Source organism: Geotrypetes seraphini, chromosome 5 (assembly GCF_902459505.1).
Source record: "Geotrypetes seraphini chromosome 5, aGeoSer1.1, whole genome shotgun sequence".
NCBI lineage: Eukaryota > Metazoa > Chordata > Amphibia > Gymnophiona > Dermophiidae > Geotrypetes > Geotrypetes seraphini.
Window position 1 is genome coordinate 271,433,677 of NC_047088.1, and position 17,736 is coordinate 271,451,412.

At 47.7% G+C, this 17,736-nt stretch overlaps 1 protein-coding gene across 8 annotated transcripts in view; it reads left to right on the top strand.

Moving 5' to 3' along the window:
* The window catches only part of SLC4A3 (solute carrier family 4 member 3), a 198,634-nt gene that overhangs the window by 93,848 nt on the left and 87,050 nt on the right, over nucleotides 1–17,736 (top strand). For 6 of the 8 annotated variants that reach the window (XM_033945918.1, XM_033945913.1, XM_033945916.1 and 3 more), the window contains exons 9-11: nucleotides 6,673–6,871; nucleotides 13,874–14,104; nucleotides 16,959–17,107. In XM_033945918.1, coding sequence (XP_033801809.1) covers nucleotides 6,673–6,871; nucleotides 13,874–14,104; nucleotides 16,959–17,107 — 579 coding nt within the window. The remainder of the gene's footprint in view (nucleotides 1–6,672; nucleotides 6,872–13,873; nucleotides 14,105–16,958; nucleotides 17,108–17,736) is intronic. The other 2 variants (XM_033945914.1, XM_033945917.1) reach the window with 2 other exon arrangements.

Sequence of the window (17,736 nt, forward strand, 5' to 3'; positions counted from 1 at the left end):
TTGCTAGCAAGAAGACTGAAGGTGAGGGCAATGTCGGAACAGGGCTGATAGAAGGGAGAAGACCTACTGAGCCAAAGAAGCCCTCTGGATCTGCTGGGGAGGGGGATTAAGTATAAAGGGGATGTGTTTCAGAGAAGTGCCAGATTGGGGGTGGGGGAAAGGGAAGGGGAAGAACTTATGGGTACGGAAACAGGAGAGGGGGAGAGAGAGATAGATGGTGGGCACTGGTCTGGAGGGAGAGAAGAGAAGGGATGAAAAGTTGGATGTGGGGTGGTGAGGAGGAAGGGGGAGATTCTTGAAGGGATGGCTGTTGGGGGGAGAAAAGGAAAGATAGTGGACCTGAAGGTGGTGCAGAGGGAGGGAGAGATATGGGATGGGTAAGGTGACCATACGTCCTGTTTTGAACGGGACCGTCCCGTTTTTGGATCCCCTGTCCCGTTGTCCCCACACACAGCTTTGGAGCGCTGAAATGTCCCGTTTTCAGGGACAGCGTCCCAAAGCTGTGCGCGGGGACAACGGGATAGGCGATCGCTTCCTGACTCTCTCTCTCAAAAAAAAAAGCCTCTTTTACTGGACTCTTGCAGCGCTGGAGGGAGGGCGAGAAGGGCAGAGACGAGGGCTGAGTAACCACGGTCTTCCATCCCTTTCAGTGCTGATTGGTCAGAACGGTTCCTGGGGCGGGTAGAATCATAGAAAGGTCCGCCCTCTAGCTCTGATTGGGGGAGAAGAGAAAAGAAGTTACTCTCAGCTTCTTCTGCTACACATAGCTACGGCGGGAGGAGGAGCCACATGCAGCTGGGAAGATGGGTGTACGATTTACCCCCCCCCCCCCCCGTCTGTCGCCGCCGCCACTGCCACTGTTCTCCTTCTTATCTCCCTACTGCTGCTGGTAATCACCGCCCAGAAGCCTTCTTCCCGACGTCAATTCTGACGTCGGAGAGGACGTTCTGGGCCAGCCAGGCAACGATTGGCTGGCCCAGAAAGTCCATGAAGAAGGCTTCTGGGCAGCGATTGCCAGCAGCAGCAGGGAGGTAAGAAGGAGAGTAGCGGGGGGGGGGGGGGCGCTGGAGGGAGGCCTTTTTTTTTTGCAGCAGGTTGGGAGGGAGGTAGGCAGGCAGGCAGGCTGGCTTTGGGGGTGGGGTGGGACAAAGTCTGGAAGGCAGTTTGGGGGACATGGGAAGGAGATACTGGGGGCACTAAGGAATGAGGCACTGGGGGCCCTAAGGACATGGGAAGGAGGCACTGAGGGCACTAAGGACATAGGAAGGAGGCACTGAGAGCCCTAAGGACGTGGGAATGAGGCACTGGGGGCACTAAGGATATGGGAAGGAGGCACTGGGGGCACTAAAGACATGGGAAGGAGGCACTGAGGGCCCTAAGGACATGGGAAGGAAGGAGGGAGGGAATAGAAAGGGACAATTGTTGGGCCTGAGTGCAGAAAGAAATGAAAGAAAGGATACACAGTGAGAAGGAAACACAACCAGAGACTCATGAAATCACCAGACAGCAAACATAGAAACATAGAAAGTGACGGCAGATAAGGGCCAAGGCCCATCCATCTGCCCAAACCGATGACCCTCCCCTACCTCTCTCTGTGAAGAGATCCCACGTATTGATCCCATTTAGTCATAAAATCAGGCACGCTGCTGGCCTCAATTGCCTGTATCGGAAGACCGTTCCATCGATCCACCACCCTCTCGGTGAAGAAGTATTTCCTGGTGTCGCTATGCAATTTCCCTCCCCTGATTTTCCACGGATGCCCTTGTGTTGTCGTGGGTTCCTTGAAAAGAAGATATCCTCCCCCACCTCCCCCAGTGAGGTATTTGAACGTCTCGATCATGTCTCCCGTCTCCCTGCATTCCTCTAGTGTGTAGAGCTGCAATTTATTCAGCCGTTCCTCATATGGGAGATCCCTGAGTCCTGAGACCATCCGGGTGGCCATTCGCTGGACCAACTCAAGTCTCAGCACATCTTTGCGGTAATGTGGCCTCCAGAATTGTACACAGTATTCCAGATGGGGTCTCACCATGGACCTATATAATGGCATTATGACTTCGGGCTTACGGCTAACAAAACTCCTGCGTATGCAACCTATGATTTGTCTGGCCTTAGATGAAGCTTTCTCCACTTGATTAGCAGTCTTCATGTCCTCACTGATGATCACCCCTAAGTCCCGTTCCGCTACAGTTCTCTCTAGGATCTCACCATTAAAAGATTGCATTGCATGGATTGCATTGCATGGATTTTTGTTGCCAAGGTGCATGACCTTGCATTTTTTGGCATTGAAACTTAGTTGCCAGGTCCTGGACCAATGCTTCAGTAGGAGAAGGTCGTGCGTCATACTGTCGGTCATTGATTTAATGTCAGGCCCTGTTGTGCTCTTGCCTACTATATTGCATAGTTTGGCGTTATCGGCGAATAATGTTAATTTACCTTGAAGCCCCTCAGCCAAGTCCCTTATGAAGATGTTGAATAAGATCGGGCCCAAGACTTTGCCCTGCGGTACTCCACTGATCACCTCTGTCGTTTCGGAGGGGATGCTATTCACCACCACCCTCTGAAGTCTACCTCCAAGCCAGTCCCCCACCCATGTAGTCAATGTATCACCCAAACCTATAGAGTTCATCTTGTTCAACAACCTGCGGTGAGGTACGCTTTCGAATGCTTTGCTGAAATCCAAGTACACGACGTCTAGGGACTCCCCAATATCCAGCTTCCCCGTCACCCAGTCAAAGAAGCTGATCAGGTTGGATTGACAGGACCTCCCTTTGTAAACCCATGTTGACGGGGATCTCGTAGATTCCCCTCGTTCAGGATCGTATCCAATTGGCGTTTGATTAGAGTTTCCATTAGTTTGCTCACTATTGATGTGAGATTCACTGGTCTGTAGTTCGCAGCTTCCGTCCTGCATCCTTTTTTGTGGAGTGGAATGACATTAGCCATTTTCCAGTCTAGCGTGACTCTTCCTGTGCTGAAGGAGAGATTGAAGAGTAGGTAGGAAAAATTATTTTATTTTCTATTTAGTGATCAAAATGTGTCAGTTTTGAGAATTTATATCTGCTGTCTATATTTTGCACTATATTTGTCTATTTTTTAAAGTTACTGAGGAGACATTGCATATTTTAAAGTCATCTGCCTTGACATCTTTGAAACCTCCCCAAATATAAATGATAATTAACATTTTCTCTGCGTATAGTGTGCTTTGTAGTTTTAAAAAATTTTATGGTTACCATTATGAAATAATAAGATATTGTGTGTACATGAAAAATGAATGGAAGAAATTGGGGGCGGGGCTAGAGTGGAATTGGGGATGGGGCTAGGGCAGGATTGGGGTGGGGCTAGGGCAGGATTGGGGGCGGGACTGAATATTATAGAAACATAGAAAAAGACGGCAGATAAGGGCCGCGGCCCATCTAGTCTGCCCACCCTAATGACCCTCCCCTATTTAGTTCTGTGCAGGGATCCCACGTGACGATCCCATTTCTTCTTAAAATCAAGCACGCTGCTTGCCTCGATCACCTGAAGTGGAAGTCTATTAATAGATGTCCCGTTTTGATGAGGGATGGGGGTGGTGCAGAGAAAGGGAGAGATGGTAGACCTGGGGGGAAGGAAAGAGGGAAGGACCTGGGGATGGAAGGAAGGTAGAGAGGGAGAAATGTTAGATCTGGGGGTGGAAGGGAGACAGAGATGCAGTGTCTCTTTTCCCTCTATCCCATTGTTAAGCATCAGGATGGAGGGAAGAACGATGACAGAAAAGAGAGGGTAAAATGTTGGGACCATAGGGAGAAGGGAGAAAGGAGAGGAGATGGACCCATGGGAGGGCAGGAGGGAAGAGAAGTGGAATAACATGCAAGGGGATGGAGAGAAAGGGTCAGAGATATAGCTTGACAAGAGTGGAGAGAGGGAAGGGAATTCGGGAAGTGGTGAGCCATATGGAAGAGGTCGAAATAGGGATGACAAGAAGATGAGTAAGAGAATAGTGAGTACAATGGTAGAAATATAGTAATGGGGAGTCAGTAGAAGGAAAGGAGTGAGATGAGAAATGGGAGAGCTAGGGCCTGAAAGGCGATGGAAAATTGAGAGCTGTAAATTTAACAAGATGGAAAAGATTTGAGTAGACAGAGGCAGAAAAAGGGAGGAAAGCTGATAGGGAGACAGGCAAAATGAGGGAATGGAACAAGAGAGAAGAGGAGAAAAAAAAATAGACAGCAAACACTGGAAAGAGAAGATAGACAAAAAGCAGAAAGAGAAACTGGAAACAAGATGATGGAAAAACTAAGGCCCTGATTCTCTAAAAGTGCGTCCCGATTTTAGGCAGCTGTAGACGTCCTATAGCTGTCTAATCAGCCAATCGGGATGCACGTTTTAAAAAAAAAAAAATGCTCCCCAGGCAGGCCTGAAGGCGCCTCCGGGAGCCTAGGGAGACCCGCAAGATGCCTAAGCTCGTCTAAGGGCCTTAGGCTGAACCTAGGCGGCCCTGCGCGTCTCCCTAGTAGATGAGAAGCTTAAAAATGTAGGCCAGCAAAATGCTAGTCTACATTGTAAGTAGACACGGCCGCTATACTTATCGCGGCAAGGGATCTCTCTGCCGCTATAAATATAGCGGGCCGTGGCCCCTGACCGATCACTGGCAGGAGGGTGCCCAAACCCTCCTGCCCGAAGACGCACCCCCCCCGGCGCTAACAACCCCCACTCCACCAAACCTGTTCTTACAGATGGGTCTTGCACGTTGAGCAAGCAGGCACGCCTCGTCGAAATGAGGCAGGCCCGCCCCTTCCCGGCCCATCCCGCCGAAGCCTAAGGCCTGATTGGCCCAGGCTCTAGAAGCCTGGACCAATCAGGCCTTAGGCATAGCGGGTCCGCCCATCCCCACTTAATCTAAGGCCTGATTTGCCAATCAGACCTTAGACTTAGTAGGGATGGGCGGACCCGCTGTTCCTAAGGCCTGATTGGTCCAGGCTTCTAGAGCCTGGGCCAATCAGGCCTTAGGCTTCGGCGGGATGGGCCGGGAAGGGGCGGGCCCGCCTCATTTCGACGAGGCATGCCTGCTTGCTCGACGTGCAAGACCCATCTGTAAGAACAGGTTTGGTGGAGTGGGGGTTGTTAGCACCGGGGGGGTGTGTCTTCGGGCAGGAGGGATTGGGCACCCTCCTGCCAGCGACCGATATTGTCGGGGGGGGGCGATCGGTAGTGTCGGGGGGGGGGGGGGGCGGTCGGTAGTGTCGGGGGAGGGGGGTGCGTCTTCGGGCAGGAGGGTTTGGGCACCCTCCTGCCAGTGATCGGTCAGGGGGCCACGGCCCGCTATACTTATAGCGGCAGAGAGATCCCTTGCCGCGATAAGTGTAGCGGGCCGTGTCTAATCTAACCCGATTCTCTAACCCGCGTCTGTAACATGGACGCCGGTTACAGAATCGGGGTTTAGTTTAGGCCGATTCTGAATAGGACGCCTCTCCCGGGCGTCCTATACAGAATCAGGGCCTAGGTGTCTTGCGGGCCTCGCCTTCAATATAGGCGGCCTGCCTGGGGAGCATTTTTTTTTTTTTAAACGTGCATCCCGATTGGCTGATTATACAGCTGTAGGACGCCTACAGCTGCCTAAAATTGGGATGCACTTTTAGAGAATCAGGGCCTAAATGTCCAGACAAGGTAGAAAAAAGTGTTTTAGTTAGAATTTATTAACTGGAATATGTTGGCTTTGGGATATGTGCATCACAAATATATTTGTATTGTATTCAGTGGCATAGCCAAACAGCTTATTTGGGAGCAGCTGGAGCCCAAAATGAGTGGATGGGCACCAAGTTTTCTCCTCACCTGAATGCAAAATATAAATACTTGAGATGGTGGGGATCCCCAAGCCCTGCCAACTAAAGACCTTTTCCTCCAGTCTGTCAACCAGAAATCTCCAAGCTTTGTAGCTAATGGCCATATCCTCAAGCTGCCACTGCTTTTAGGCATGCAGCAGCTCTGAAATACAGCTATGAGCTGCAGAACTTGGAAAGTTCTGGTTGCTAAACCTGAGGAGGAGGAGGTAGTCATCAGCTGGTGATGCTTGGAGATCCCCACCAGCTATAGCAAGGGAGATGAGGAGGCCTAAGCTCAAAGTGGGAGGCCCAACCACCTCTCATGGATATGCCATTAATTGTGTTCAGTACAAAATGAAATACCTACTGAGTTTAACATTTTAATGTTTCCAGTTCAGTTTTGCTATTCATATTTCTAATGTTAATTTGTGATCTATATTTGGTGAAGCAGGGAGAAATGCAAGAGATGCCAGGCTGTAGGAAGGAGAGGAGAAAGATGCTTGGGAAAATCCACTGCTTATCTGTTTTACTACTTGGGACCTGGGTTGGCCACTGTGTATTTGAAGGCAATTCTGGACGCAGATCCTGGCCCTGGCCCCTTCCCAAACTGCTGAGCCACAACCACCTATGGATGCTAACACTTAGGAGCCTAATACTGAAGATCATTCATGTGGTTAGCAGTAATCCAACCTTGACCCCAGGACACTGAGCCCTCAGCGGGTATTTAGTAAGACCTCAATCTTGGCAGTCACTTGTGATATATTCCGTTCCTGGCCTTCTCTCTCTGATGTCTTCATGAGCAATTTCAGTTTTGGCTGAAGTCTCCTGGGTGTTTTGGTAGTCTCACTGACATTTTATTTGTCACCCACAGCATTTTCATGAAGCTGCTTATATGGCTGATGATCGCCAGGACCTTCTTAATGCCATTAATGAGTTCTTGGACTGCAGCATTGTGATCCCTCCATTGGAGCTGGAAGGGAAGGACCTTCTGAAGTCTGTAACATCCTTCCAAAAGGAACTACTGAGAAAGAGGAAGGCAAGGGAGCAGAAGTCACTTCAGAAGACAAATGGTGTGTGCGTTTCATATGTATAACCATGTTATATCGCTGTCTTAATATGCCAGGTAGCAGATGAAGACCCAGACAAGTGGGGGAGGGAAAAATATCTTAGAGTGGAACTTAGGAAGTAAAACAGAATAATACCACTGGATTATTGGTTAACTATTGTTGCCTTGAGAATGAATGTGTCTGCCATCATTTACTATGTTACTATCAGGCTCATAATAAAAAACAGACGTCCTAAATTGGCACTTGGGCATCCTAATTGCCAGGACATCCAAGTGCTGATAATCGAAACCATCTTTCTGTAAGTCTATTGAGGTGTTCCAGCCTCTGTATGTTCAGAGATGGGTGTGGTGGAAGCATATTATGGGTGGTCTCAAGGGCGGGTTAGACGTGGACATCTTGCAGCAATAAACAAACATTTTGCAAAACATCCTGGACGGAACATATATGTTTGGACCTAGACCTGTTTTAGAAAGGTCTAAGTGCCACAAAGGTGCCCCAACTGACCAGATGACCATTGCATGCATCAAGGTAAGACACTCCCCCACTCCCCCAGTGCTTACTAGCATATGTGACACCCGGGGCCCATCATTTTTTGGCACCCCTCCCATCTGTATGAAAAACATGATTTTTAGTAACAAGCCACACGTCACACATGAGTACCTAGGAAAAGGCAGCATCTTACATATGCAGTGAGCAGGACATCAATACACCCATTGTAAAACTAAACAAGCCAGACTAGTACAGATCAATCCTACACCGTCAATCCTAACAAAAAACCATGTCTTTCGAACACATAGAACACAGAAAATACCTTCGCCTAGTATGGAATATGTCAACACAAACTAACCCCTCCCTCTTTTACAAAACTGTAGTGTGGATTTTAGCCACATTGGTAACAGCTCTGATGCTCATAGAATTCTGAGCATCAGAGCTGCTACCATCATGGCTGGCGCTAAAAAACGCTCCACAGTTTTGTAAAAGGGGGGATAAAATAGAAATACATAGACAAAGGTTAAATTGAATCAGCAAGAAGCTGGACTCTGCATATAATGCAACACCACAGAAACAAAAGCAACAAAAGTCTCCTAAAGCAACAAATAAATAGAAAATTTTTGTTCTACCTTTGTTTTCTCTGGTTTCTGCTTTCCTCATCTTCTTGTTACTCTCTTCCTTCCATCCACTGTCTGCCATCTCTCTGCCCCTATATGGCATCTTCTCTCCTTCTATGCTCCTTCCAGAAACTATATGCCTTCCCCTTCCATCTCTCCTTTCACCCCCATTGGTCTGGCATCTCTCTCTTCTCCTTCCCTCTCTCACACCTCTCTTCTGCAATCCCTTTCTTCCCTCATTTTCCTTTTCAATTTATTTTCTGCATCCATCTAGATTACGTTCATACTACCCTCTCATCAATTTCCTTTTGTACTATCTACCTACAGCTCGCCACCTCTTTCCCTCACCCCCTCCAGTATTTCCCTAACTCAATCCTTTCCCCCATCATGTGCCCTCCTTTTATTTATCCCCTCCTTCCATCCTCTGCCCTCTTCTCTCTCTCCCTTCTCTCCACTTCCATTATCTGCCCCTTCTCTCTTTCCCCCACTTCCATCATCTGCCCTCTTCTGTCTCCCCACTTCCATCATCTGCCCCTTCTCTTTTCCCCCCCCACTTCCATCATCTACCCTCTTCTCTCTCCCCCTACTCCCCACTTCCATCATCTGCCCCTTCTCTTTTTCCCCCCCCACTTCCATCATCTACCCTCTTCTCTCTCCCCCTTCTCCCCACTTCCATCATCTGCCCCTTCTCTCTCTTTCCCCTCACTTCCATCATCTGCCCTCTTCTCTCTCCCCCTTCTCTCCACTTCCATCCACCACAGGCCCATCTTTCTCCTTCACCTTTCCGAATTTGGCAACAAGATCAGCAAGGCCCCCTCCCCCCGCGACGACACTCAGCGGCATCGGCGCCCTCCCTGCCCCACGACAGCACTCAAGTTCGGCCTCCTTCTCCGGGCATCAGCAGAACTTCAGATCGGCAACAGGTGCTCAGTCAAAAGCTTCCCCTGACTGAACTGCCTGGGCGGAAACAGGAAGCTGAGTCAGGGGAAGCTTTTGACTGAGCACCTGTTGCCGATCTGAAGTTCTGCTGATGCCGGGAAAAGGAGGCCGAACTTGAGGGCTGTCGCGGGGCAGGGGGGGCGCCGATGCCGCTGAGTGCCGTCGCAGCCCAGGAATTTTACGGACCTGTCCGGCTGTGCACCCCCCCTAAGGCTGCACCTGGGGTGGACCACCCCCTGCCCCCACCTTGGTATGCCACTAGCTCACTGACCTCCTTCCACCACACAAAAATGAGAACAAAAAGATACATGCATGTCTCTAAAACAGCAGAATCTGGTATGGGGAAGCCTAGTAGAGCTGCACACAGGTGTTTTAAGTAGCTATTGAACCATAGAGAGGAGGACCCAGGCCCATGAGTCACTCTAACCATTACATTTATGGTAGAACGTGTGAGCCACCTGTAGCCATAAGTGCTATTGGGGTGTGATAAGATGCTGCAAAATCTTACCATAAACAGATAAATTCTCGCAATAAACCAAATAGCTGTTATAAGATAGGTTTATTGGCAATAAGCAAAAGGCAGCTCACATAAAAGTACAGCATATATACGAAATAGCAAGCTGATGTTCTTTTGGGTCTGACTCCTCTCTCTTCTCTCCTCCTCCTTTTCTTTTGCCATCCAGCATGTCACTTATATAAATTATTTCAGTAGCCTAGTTACTCACTTCTCATTGGCTTGTCACATATGTCATTTTTATTGGCTGAATGGTCTTTACCAGGGATGTCCAACCTGTGGCCCAGTGAAGTATTTTGTGCGGCCCTGGTCAAGGGCGATGCAGTGTTTTCCTCTGCTGCCCCTGGGTGTTTACCATCTTGCCGGCTCCCTCTTCTGTCTTGCTGCAGCGTTTGCGCGGCCCCAGAAACATTTTTTTCGGCCAATGCGGCCCAGGGAAGCCAAAAGGTTGGACACCCCTGGTCTATACACTTTATCATGGAATCATACTGAAACACGATGTCACCTGGTGCCAAAACTGACCTTTTATAATTCCTTGACACTGCATTCCTAATACTAAGGCAATCATTTCTGAGAGCAGAACGCCCCTCCTTTGTTCTTTGTTAGTACATTCTGTCATGTACTAGTGCTTGAGACAATCAGTGATGTCACAGTCAGCAGACCTGGGACTGTCTCTTGCTGACAAGCAGAAATATGAATGTCCAAAAGCATGAATTCATAAGTACAATGTCTCTCTAAGAAGTATAACTTTTTGGGGTCTCATGGGGGTATCTTCTGTCTACAATATATGCAGGTTTTAGTCTGGATTCTCCCCCAGATCTCAGGGGTCTCTCTGCCTACATTTTCATGCAGATCTTACCTGGATTCTCCTAAGGTGGTACATAGGAGGGTATAGCAGGTTTTTGGGGGGTTGGGGGGGCTTACCTTAAATTATAAGAGGGTTGGGGGGCTCACCGTAAATTATAAGGGGGTTATGGTGAGATATACAGCTGGCACCCTTTATGTGAAGTTCACAGCAGTGCCCTCTAAGGTCTCCCATTGCTCTGTTGTGTTGTCTATGTGGCCAGTCCATTATTATGCTAGCCCCACCCACTTCTAAATAGTCAGGATTAGGATGTTTTTCTAATCGAAAATGGGGTATAAAGTTAGACATTCTGGCGGTGTCCAAGTTGTCTAAGTAGATTATTTTTTACAAAAAAGAAATTATATTTGGATGTTTAGCAGTTTGCCATTCGAAAATGGCCATTTTTATACCTCAACTTTGGACGTTCAGCTGGAATTGTCCAAGTTGGACTTAGATGTGTTTTTCAAAAATGCCCCTCCACATGTTTTCTTTTCAAATTTACAGATCTGAAAATACCAAACAGCTGCATATATAGGATGGCAAACTCTTCCTTATGCAGCACAGTTTGGCCACCGTGAAAACGGGCTACTGGGCTTGATGGACCATCTTATCTGAAAAAGCTGGCTTTTGAAATCATGGTCTGACAGTCTTATGATTTATGTGTTTGTTTGATATTGTGATGATTTTTATGCATGTTGATTATAAATGGGATAAGAGCATAAGAATAGCCTGTAGCACTAATTAGGGTGTAATAAACGTGTGGAGGGCTCAGCACACCCACCGATTATGAAAAGAGAATAATATATAGAGCAAGCTGTAAATAATAACAAACTAATCATGATGGAGATATGTCGGCACACAACTAGTGCATAGGTATAATCCTTTTACTAACGTGCACTAGCGTTTTTAGCGCATGCACAAGATTAGCGCGCACTAGCCGAAAAATTACCGCCTGCTTATAAGGAGGTGGTAGCGGCTAGCACGCCTTTGTAAAGGAGCCCTAAGTAATTAGAAAATATGACGAATTATCACACAATCTATGTTTCCTGATATGATTAGCTTGGCTCAATCGCCAGAGTCTCCACTGAACATAACATAACACAAAACTCACTTCTATACTGCAAATACCATTAAGTTCTATGCGGTTCACAAAGGGCGTTAGGGCATTAACGCGCAGAATAGCACACGCTACATTGCCCCGTGCGCTAGACGCTAACACCAGCATTAGTTCTAGCCGTGTAGCGTGCGGTAATATCCTGCATGCGCTAAAAACAGAAGCGCACCTTAGTAAAAGGAGCCCAAAGACTAGTAATATAAATGAATAAAATCCAATATCTAACTTCCAAAAGATTCCCTAAAAAGACACATTTTTAAGGCATGTTGAAATTGTTGATATGAATTTGGAAATAGGAATCTATGAGTTAAATCCCTAGTCCATAAGGCTGCCTGAAATTTCCCCAAAACTAAGAGCTAAATTCCTGCCTTCCCCTTGAGTCCAGCAGACATCAGCTCCCCTGGTGATGGATTTATCTTCTTTAGCCTACAAGCGTTCAGCAGATGGAGAATCCTCATTCAGTCAGCACAAGGAAATGACTGCCAGTCCCAAAAATGAACAGCCGAGAGCAGACACACACAAGGGAAATTCTTTCTTATCAGTTCTTATTGTGCAAAGGAGCCACACAACTATAGATCTGAGCTCCCCCAAACCCAAAACTGCCTGACTCAGGATAGCATTAGATTCATAGGGCATGCACAGGTGGCCCATGGTGGACCCATCAGAAGCAGTCCAGCAGGGCTTTTTGGTCACACAGAAGAATAATGAATAGTGTTCTTGTGAAAGAGCCAAAATGATAACAGCACAAGGCACAGCACAAGGCACAGCCAAAGATGGGAAGCTGCCTCTCCTCCACGCTTACATGGCAACGGAGTTCCAGTGATAGAAACATGATGGCCCATTCAGTCTCTCGAAGAGATGGTAGATGTCCTTGGCTATGTACACATCCAGAATGCTTCAGGGCAGCAAAGATGGTTCTTGGCCTAAGTTTCTAACAGGTAAAGCAGGAATCACCCTTATAGTCCCAGTGGTCCATCTAGCCCAGTAGCCAATCCAGGTCACTAGTACCTGGCAAAAACCCAAATAGTAGTCACATTCAGTATGTAAAGGATAAAGAGGATTTCTGAGAATATTACCCTATGGGAGACTCATTATAAGTTTGTCTTACGTTTATATATTTCTCCACATAAGGCTGTAAGAGCTAATGATCAATATCACTTTCAGCCATATGTTCTGGCTCTGCTCTAGGGTGATGTCTTTTTGGGCAAATTTGGCATGCGCACTCTTAACGCCGTGTTGCCTGATCTGTAGTTCCATGGCCGGCAGAGTGCGCATGCACGCTTACCATGCATCTCTCTGTCTCGCAGTGGGCTTGCCGGCTCCGGCCAGACAAAGTTCATTTTTTTATTCAAAGCCTCCGCCGCAGCTCCTCTATCGAACCTCACCAGAGTCGGAGAAGACTTCCGACTCTGGTGGGGATCGAGAGAGCGTTAGCTTTGAACTAAAAAATGAACTTTGGCTGGCCGGAGCCGGCAAACCCACTGCGAGACAGAGACATGGCTCCCTTACTGCCCCCCCTTCCCTGCCGATTCCAACAGCGTGTGCAGCACTCTACACACGCTGCTTCGGGGCCTTCTACTGCCCTGATTTGCTCTGCCACGTCTCTGATGATGTCATAAGTGATGAATATTCATTTAGCCGGCTTAAAATTAACTGGATATTCAAAACTGAAGCCCTCCCAGGTCCTGGTTTTGAATATCAGGGAATAATGCTGTCAGCGATGAGCAAAATGTTTACTGATAACTGAATATTGACTCATTTGTTTTTGCTTCTCATTGAACGGCAAAGCCCTAGAAGATCTGTAGGGGAAAATACCTCTCCTAAAAAACATCCTGTGTGGATGGGGGAGGGGCTGTGAATTTCAGGACCCTTTCTGGAAATGGAGGGTAGTATTAATTTCACTGAACCAACACTTATAGGAATGGGATATATTGTAGTATCCAGTGAATAGTAAACCCTGCCTGTGGAAAGGGAGATCGGTGTAGCATCCAGAGAATAGTTATGGGAATGGGGTATAGTGTCCAGTGAATGGTGAGCTGCCCTTGTATGAATGGGGTAATATCCAGTGACGTATGAGCAGTGCTCATGGTATTCATGAGTAAGGGGCAAGGGGCCTGATATTTCATGCTATTTAGATGGTCAGCTCCCTGTTATATTCAGTGGGGGATAGTCAGCTCTGGATTGGCTGGTGACTGGCTATGTCGCGCAACAAAGCCGGCCACTACCAATATTCCGTGGTTCGCTAGCCAAGTTCGACAGCTAAAGACAACTGCCTGAAAGGGTAGTCTATCTCTGGCTGTTGAGACTTAGCCAGCTAGACACTGAATACTGGCATAGACGTCTATGTCTCGGCTGGGCTGCATTGAATTTCCAGTATTATCGTGGGCTAAATATTGGGGGAGGGGGAGCATGTGTTGGGGCCATTGGGATAGGGAAAGTAGAAGCTGAGCATTTATTCTAACTGTTTGTGTCCATTCTCCCTCAGAGCTTTGTGATTTTCAAGTTAAAGATGAGGAGGAGGAGGAAGAGGAGGAGGAAGGTGACCCTTTGAAGCGCACAGGTCTTCTCTTTGGTGGTCTTCTGCAGGACATTAAACGACGTTATCCCAAATATCTCAGTGATGTCACAGACGGTCTGAACAGTCAGTGTTTGGCAGCTGTTCTCTTCATTTATTTTGCCGCTCTCTCTCCAGCTATCACCTTTGGAGGACTTCTCGGTAACATTCCAAGTGCTTCTGTTCCCCAGAGCTGATCACTTTCTTCTCAGGCTCCGTTCTTCACCCCAGTGTTTGGGAGGAAGTTGGGCCTGCTCACTGTGGTGAAGGAGGTGGTGACCGAATATTGAGGGGAAAAGAAGGAAGCAGTGATTGAATACTCCCACTTCAGAGAATGAGATTTACCCTCTTAAAGACTGATATCTAAAGCCGAAGAGTGAGGTATACATCTAGAAAGAATGGTTAAAGCAGCAAACTGAAAACCAAAGAGAAGATCAAGCGGAGTTTTGAATTCCAGTCTTTAAGAGGGTAAATCCAGAATGGGGAGTGAAAATATGTAAAGACACGTGAATGACTGAGATTGAGCAGGGAGGAAATATTAAAACCCCTAAAGAACCAGTGATGTTGAGTGAAAAAGTGGCCCTGAGGGCTATACTAGATAAGTGCTCTTTTTGTTTTGTGAAGGCGCTTGGCAAAGATTGTTAAGATGTGGTAAAGATTGTATAAACCTGGGAGAGGACAATTCGCCATTTAAGGATATCATTGTTTGCTCAGCAACACATAAAAAATAAGGAAAGAAAAAGGAATTGAGTGAGAAAAGCCTAAAAAAGATCTTGCCAGGGGCTACTACTGAGATCTTTCTCCCAAAAATTTAGGTGTATGTTCTTGGTCCCGATTTGTTTGCAAACCTGGTGCTATAATAGTGTGTTCCACGTTTTTGTACACAGAACATTCACTGCTTTAGTGGTTTTATATAAAATAATACCAACCCAGTGGCTAAATGTATGTGCACAGCCTTCATAACACATGTACGTCCAGGGAAAGGGGTTGGAGTAGAGAAGACAGCTCACAGAAGGGTGTCCTCTGGAGCTCAAAGAGTGTGAGAGGGAGACACTCCTCTTGAGTGAGAGAAGGAACACAGAGAGCATGAGATGGGAAGAGCCTTCAACTGAGTGTGACACACTCCTCTTGAGTGAGAGAAGAGGTCCAGAGATTATGAGATGGAAAGAGCCTTCAACTGAGTGTGACACACTCCTCTTGAGTGAGAGAAGGAACCCAGAGAGTGTGAGATGGAAAGAACCTTCAACTGAGTGTGACACACTCCACTTGAGTGAGAGAAGGGGCCCAGAGAGTGTGAGATGGAAAGAGCCTTCAACTGAGTGCGACACACTCCTCTTGAGTGAGAGAAGGAACCCAGAGAGTGTGAGATGGAAAGAGCCTTCAACTGAGTGTGACACACTCCTCTTGAGTGAGAGAGGGAGCCCAGAGAGTGTGAGATGGAAAGAGCCTTCAACTGAGTGCGACAGACTCCTCTTGAGTGAGAGAAGGGGCCCAGAGAGTGTGAGATGGAAAGAGCCTTCAATTGAGTGTGACACACTCCTCGTGAGTGAGAGAAGTGGCCCAGAGAGTGTGAGATGGAAAGAGCCTTCAACTGAGTACGACACACTCCTCGTGAGTGAGAGAAGGGGCCCAGAGAGTGTGAGATGGAAAGAGCCTTCAACTGAGTGTGACACACTCTTCGTGAATGAGAGAAGGAACCCAGAGTGTGTGAGATGGAAAGAGCCTTCAACTGAGTGTGACACACTCTTCGTGAATGAGAGAAGGAACCCAGAGTGTGTGAGATGGAAAGAGCCTTCAACTGAGTGCGACATACTCTTCGTGAGTGAGTGAAGTGGCCCAGAGAGTGTGAGATGGAAAGAGCCTTCAACTGAGTGCGACACACTCCTCTTGAGTGAGAGAAGGAACCCAGAGAGTGTGAGATGGAAAGAGCCTTCAACTGAGTGTGACACACTCCTCTTGAGTGAGAGAGGGAGCCCAGAGAGTGTGAGATGGAAAGAGCCTTCAACTGAGTGCGACAGACTCCTCTTGAGTGAGAGAAGGGGCCCAGAGAGTGTGAGATGGAAAGAGCCTTCAATTGAGTGTGACACACTCCTCGTGAGTGAGAGAAGGGGCCCAGAGAGTGTGAGATGGAAAGAGCCTTCAATTGAGTGTGACACACTCCTCGTGAGTGAGAGAAGTGGCCCAGAGAGTGTGAGATGGAAAGAGCCTTCAACTGAGTACGACACACTCCTCGTGAGTGAGAGAAGGGGCCCAGAGAGTGTGAGATGGAAAGAGCCTTCAACTGAGTGTGACACACTCTTCGTGAATGAGAGAAGGAACCCAGAGTGTGTGAGATGGAAAGAGCCTTCAACTGAGTGCGACATACTCTTCGTGAGTGAGTGAAGTGGCCCAGAGAGTGTGAGATGGAAAGAGCCTTCAACTGAGTGCGACACACTCCTCGTGAGTGAGAGAAGGGGCCCAGAGAGTATGAGATGGAAAGAGTCTTCAACTGAGTGCGACACACTCCTAATGAGTGAGAGAAGGGGCCCAGAGAGTGTGAGATGGAAAGAGTCTTCAAATGAGTGCGACACACTCCTTGTGAGTGAGAGAAGGAGCATAGGGAGGGTGAAAATGACAGTCTTCAAAGGAGTGTGACGGACTCCTACTGAACGAGACTTAGCATCCCTGCCAGCCTCCTTCCAGTAGCATTCCTCCTCCTCTCTGCCATTTTTTGTCATGATTTTCTTTTCTTCTAGCCTCTCCTTTGTAAAATCACTTTCTCTTTCCCCAGACTTTCTGAGGCATTCATCTACCCTGTGCCCCACCCTTGTAGGCCATTCATTTGTACTGGGGGAGTGCTGCTTTTGTATTTCCTTGTCTATTTTTCCTGGGAAGGTGAGCTATGCTGCATCTGCGATAATCTTAGATAAACTGCATCTTTTGCTTTTCTAAGTATGGTGGGTCTAGGGAGGGGGGACAAATTCAGCTGCATCCTGAACCATCTACAAACATGGTTAGTAATGTTTTCACATCCTAGGAGAGAAGACTGATGGACTAATGGGGGTGTCGGAGCTCCTCGTTTCCACCTCGGTGCTTGGAATCATCTTCTCCCTGCTTGCAGCTCAGCCACTTCTAATCATAGGCTTCTCAGGGCCTCTGATGGTGTTTGAAGAAGCTTTCTACAAGGTGTGTGGACATCTGTGAGTCAAGCCCTCATTGTTTACTTAGCCCCACCCCACTGAATTGAAGGGAATAAAGTCTTGCCTCTTAATTTCCACTGTTCCCCTTAGACTATGTCTTTCTCACATCTCTATCCAGTGCTTAATATCTAGCCAGTCAGCAACTATATGAATATGCTGTTGATATAAAGCTAAACATATTCAGGGTATATCTGCAAGTACTCTAGACTAGAGGTCTGCATGGGAACGGAGATCGTGGTAATCACGCGGGTCCTGCAGGGGTCCCACAGGAATCCCCCCTAACCCACGGAACTCCCACGGGGACCCCCCTCTGGCCCACGGGACTCCCACGGGGATGGAAGGCTTTGGAAGCAGGGTTCATCCATATAATATAATGGACACATCAGTCTTGGTAAAAGAGGGGGTTTATAAGTTAATTACCTGAACAGAAAACAAAAAAAGGGTTCCACCAAAGAGATTCCACAAGGAAAACAGTAGCGCAAACACAAAAGAACCTGGAATTGATGATCCTGTCAGAAGTAATTGCTGCTTTTTATGGGGACGGGCGGGGATGGAGGTAATTCCTTGCGGGGATGGGTGGGGACGGAGAGGATCCTGATGGGGACGGGTGGGGAC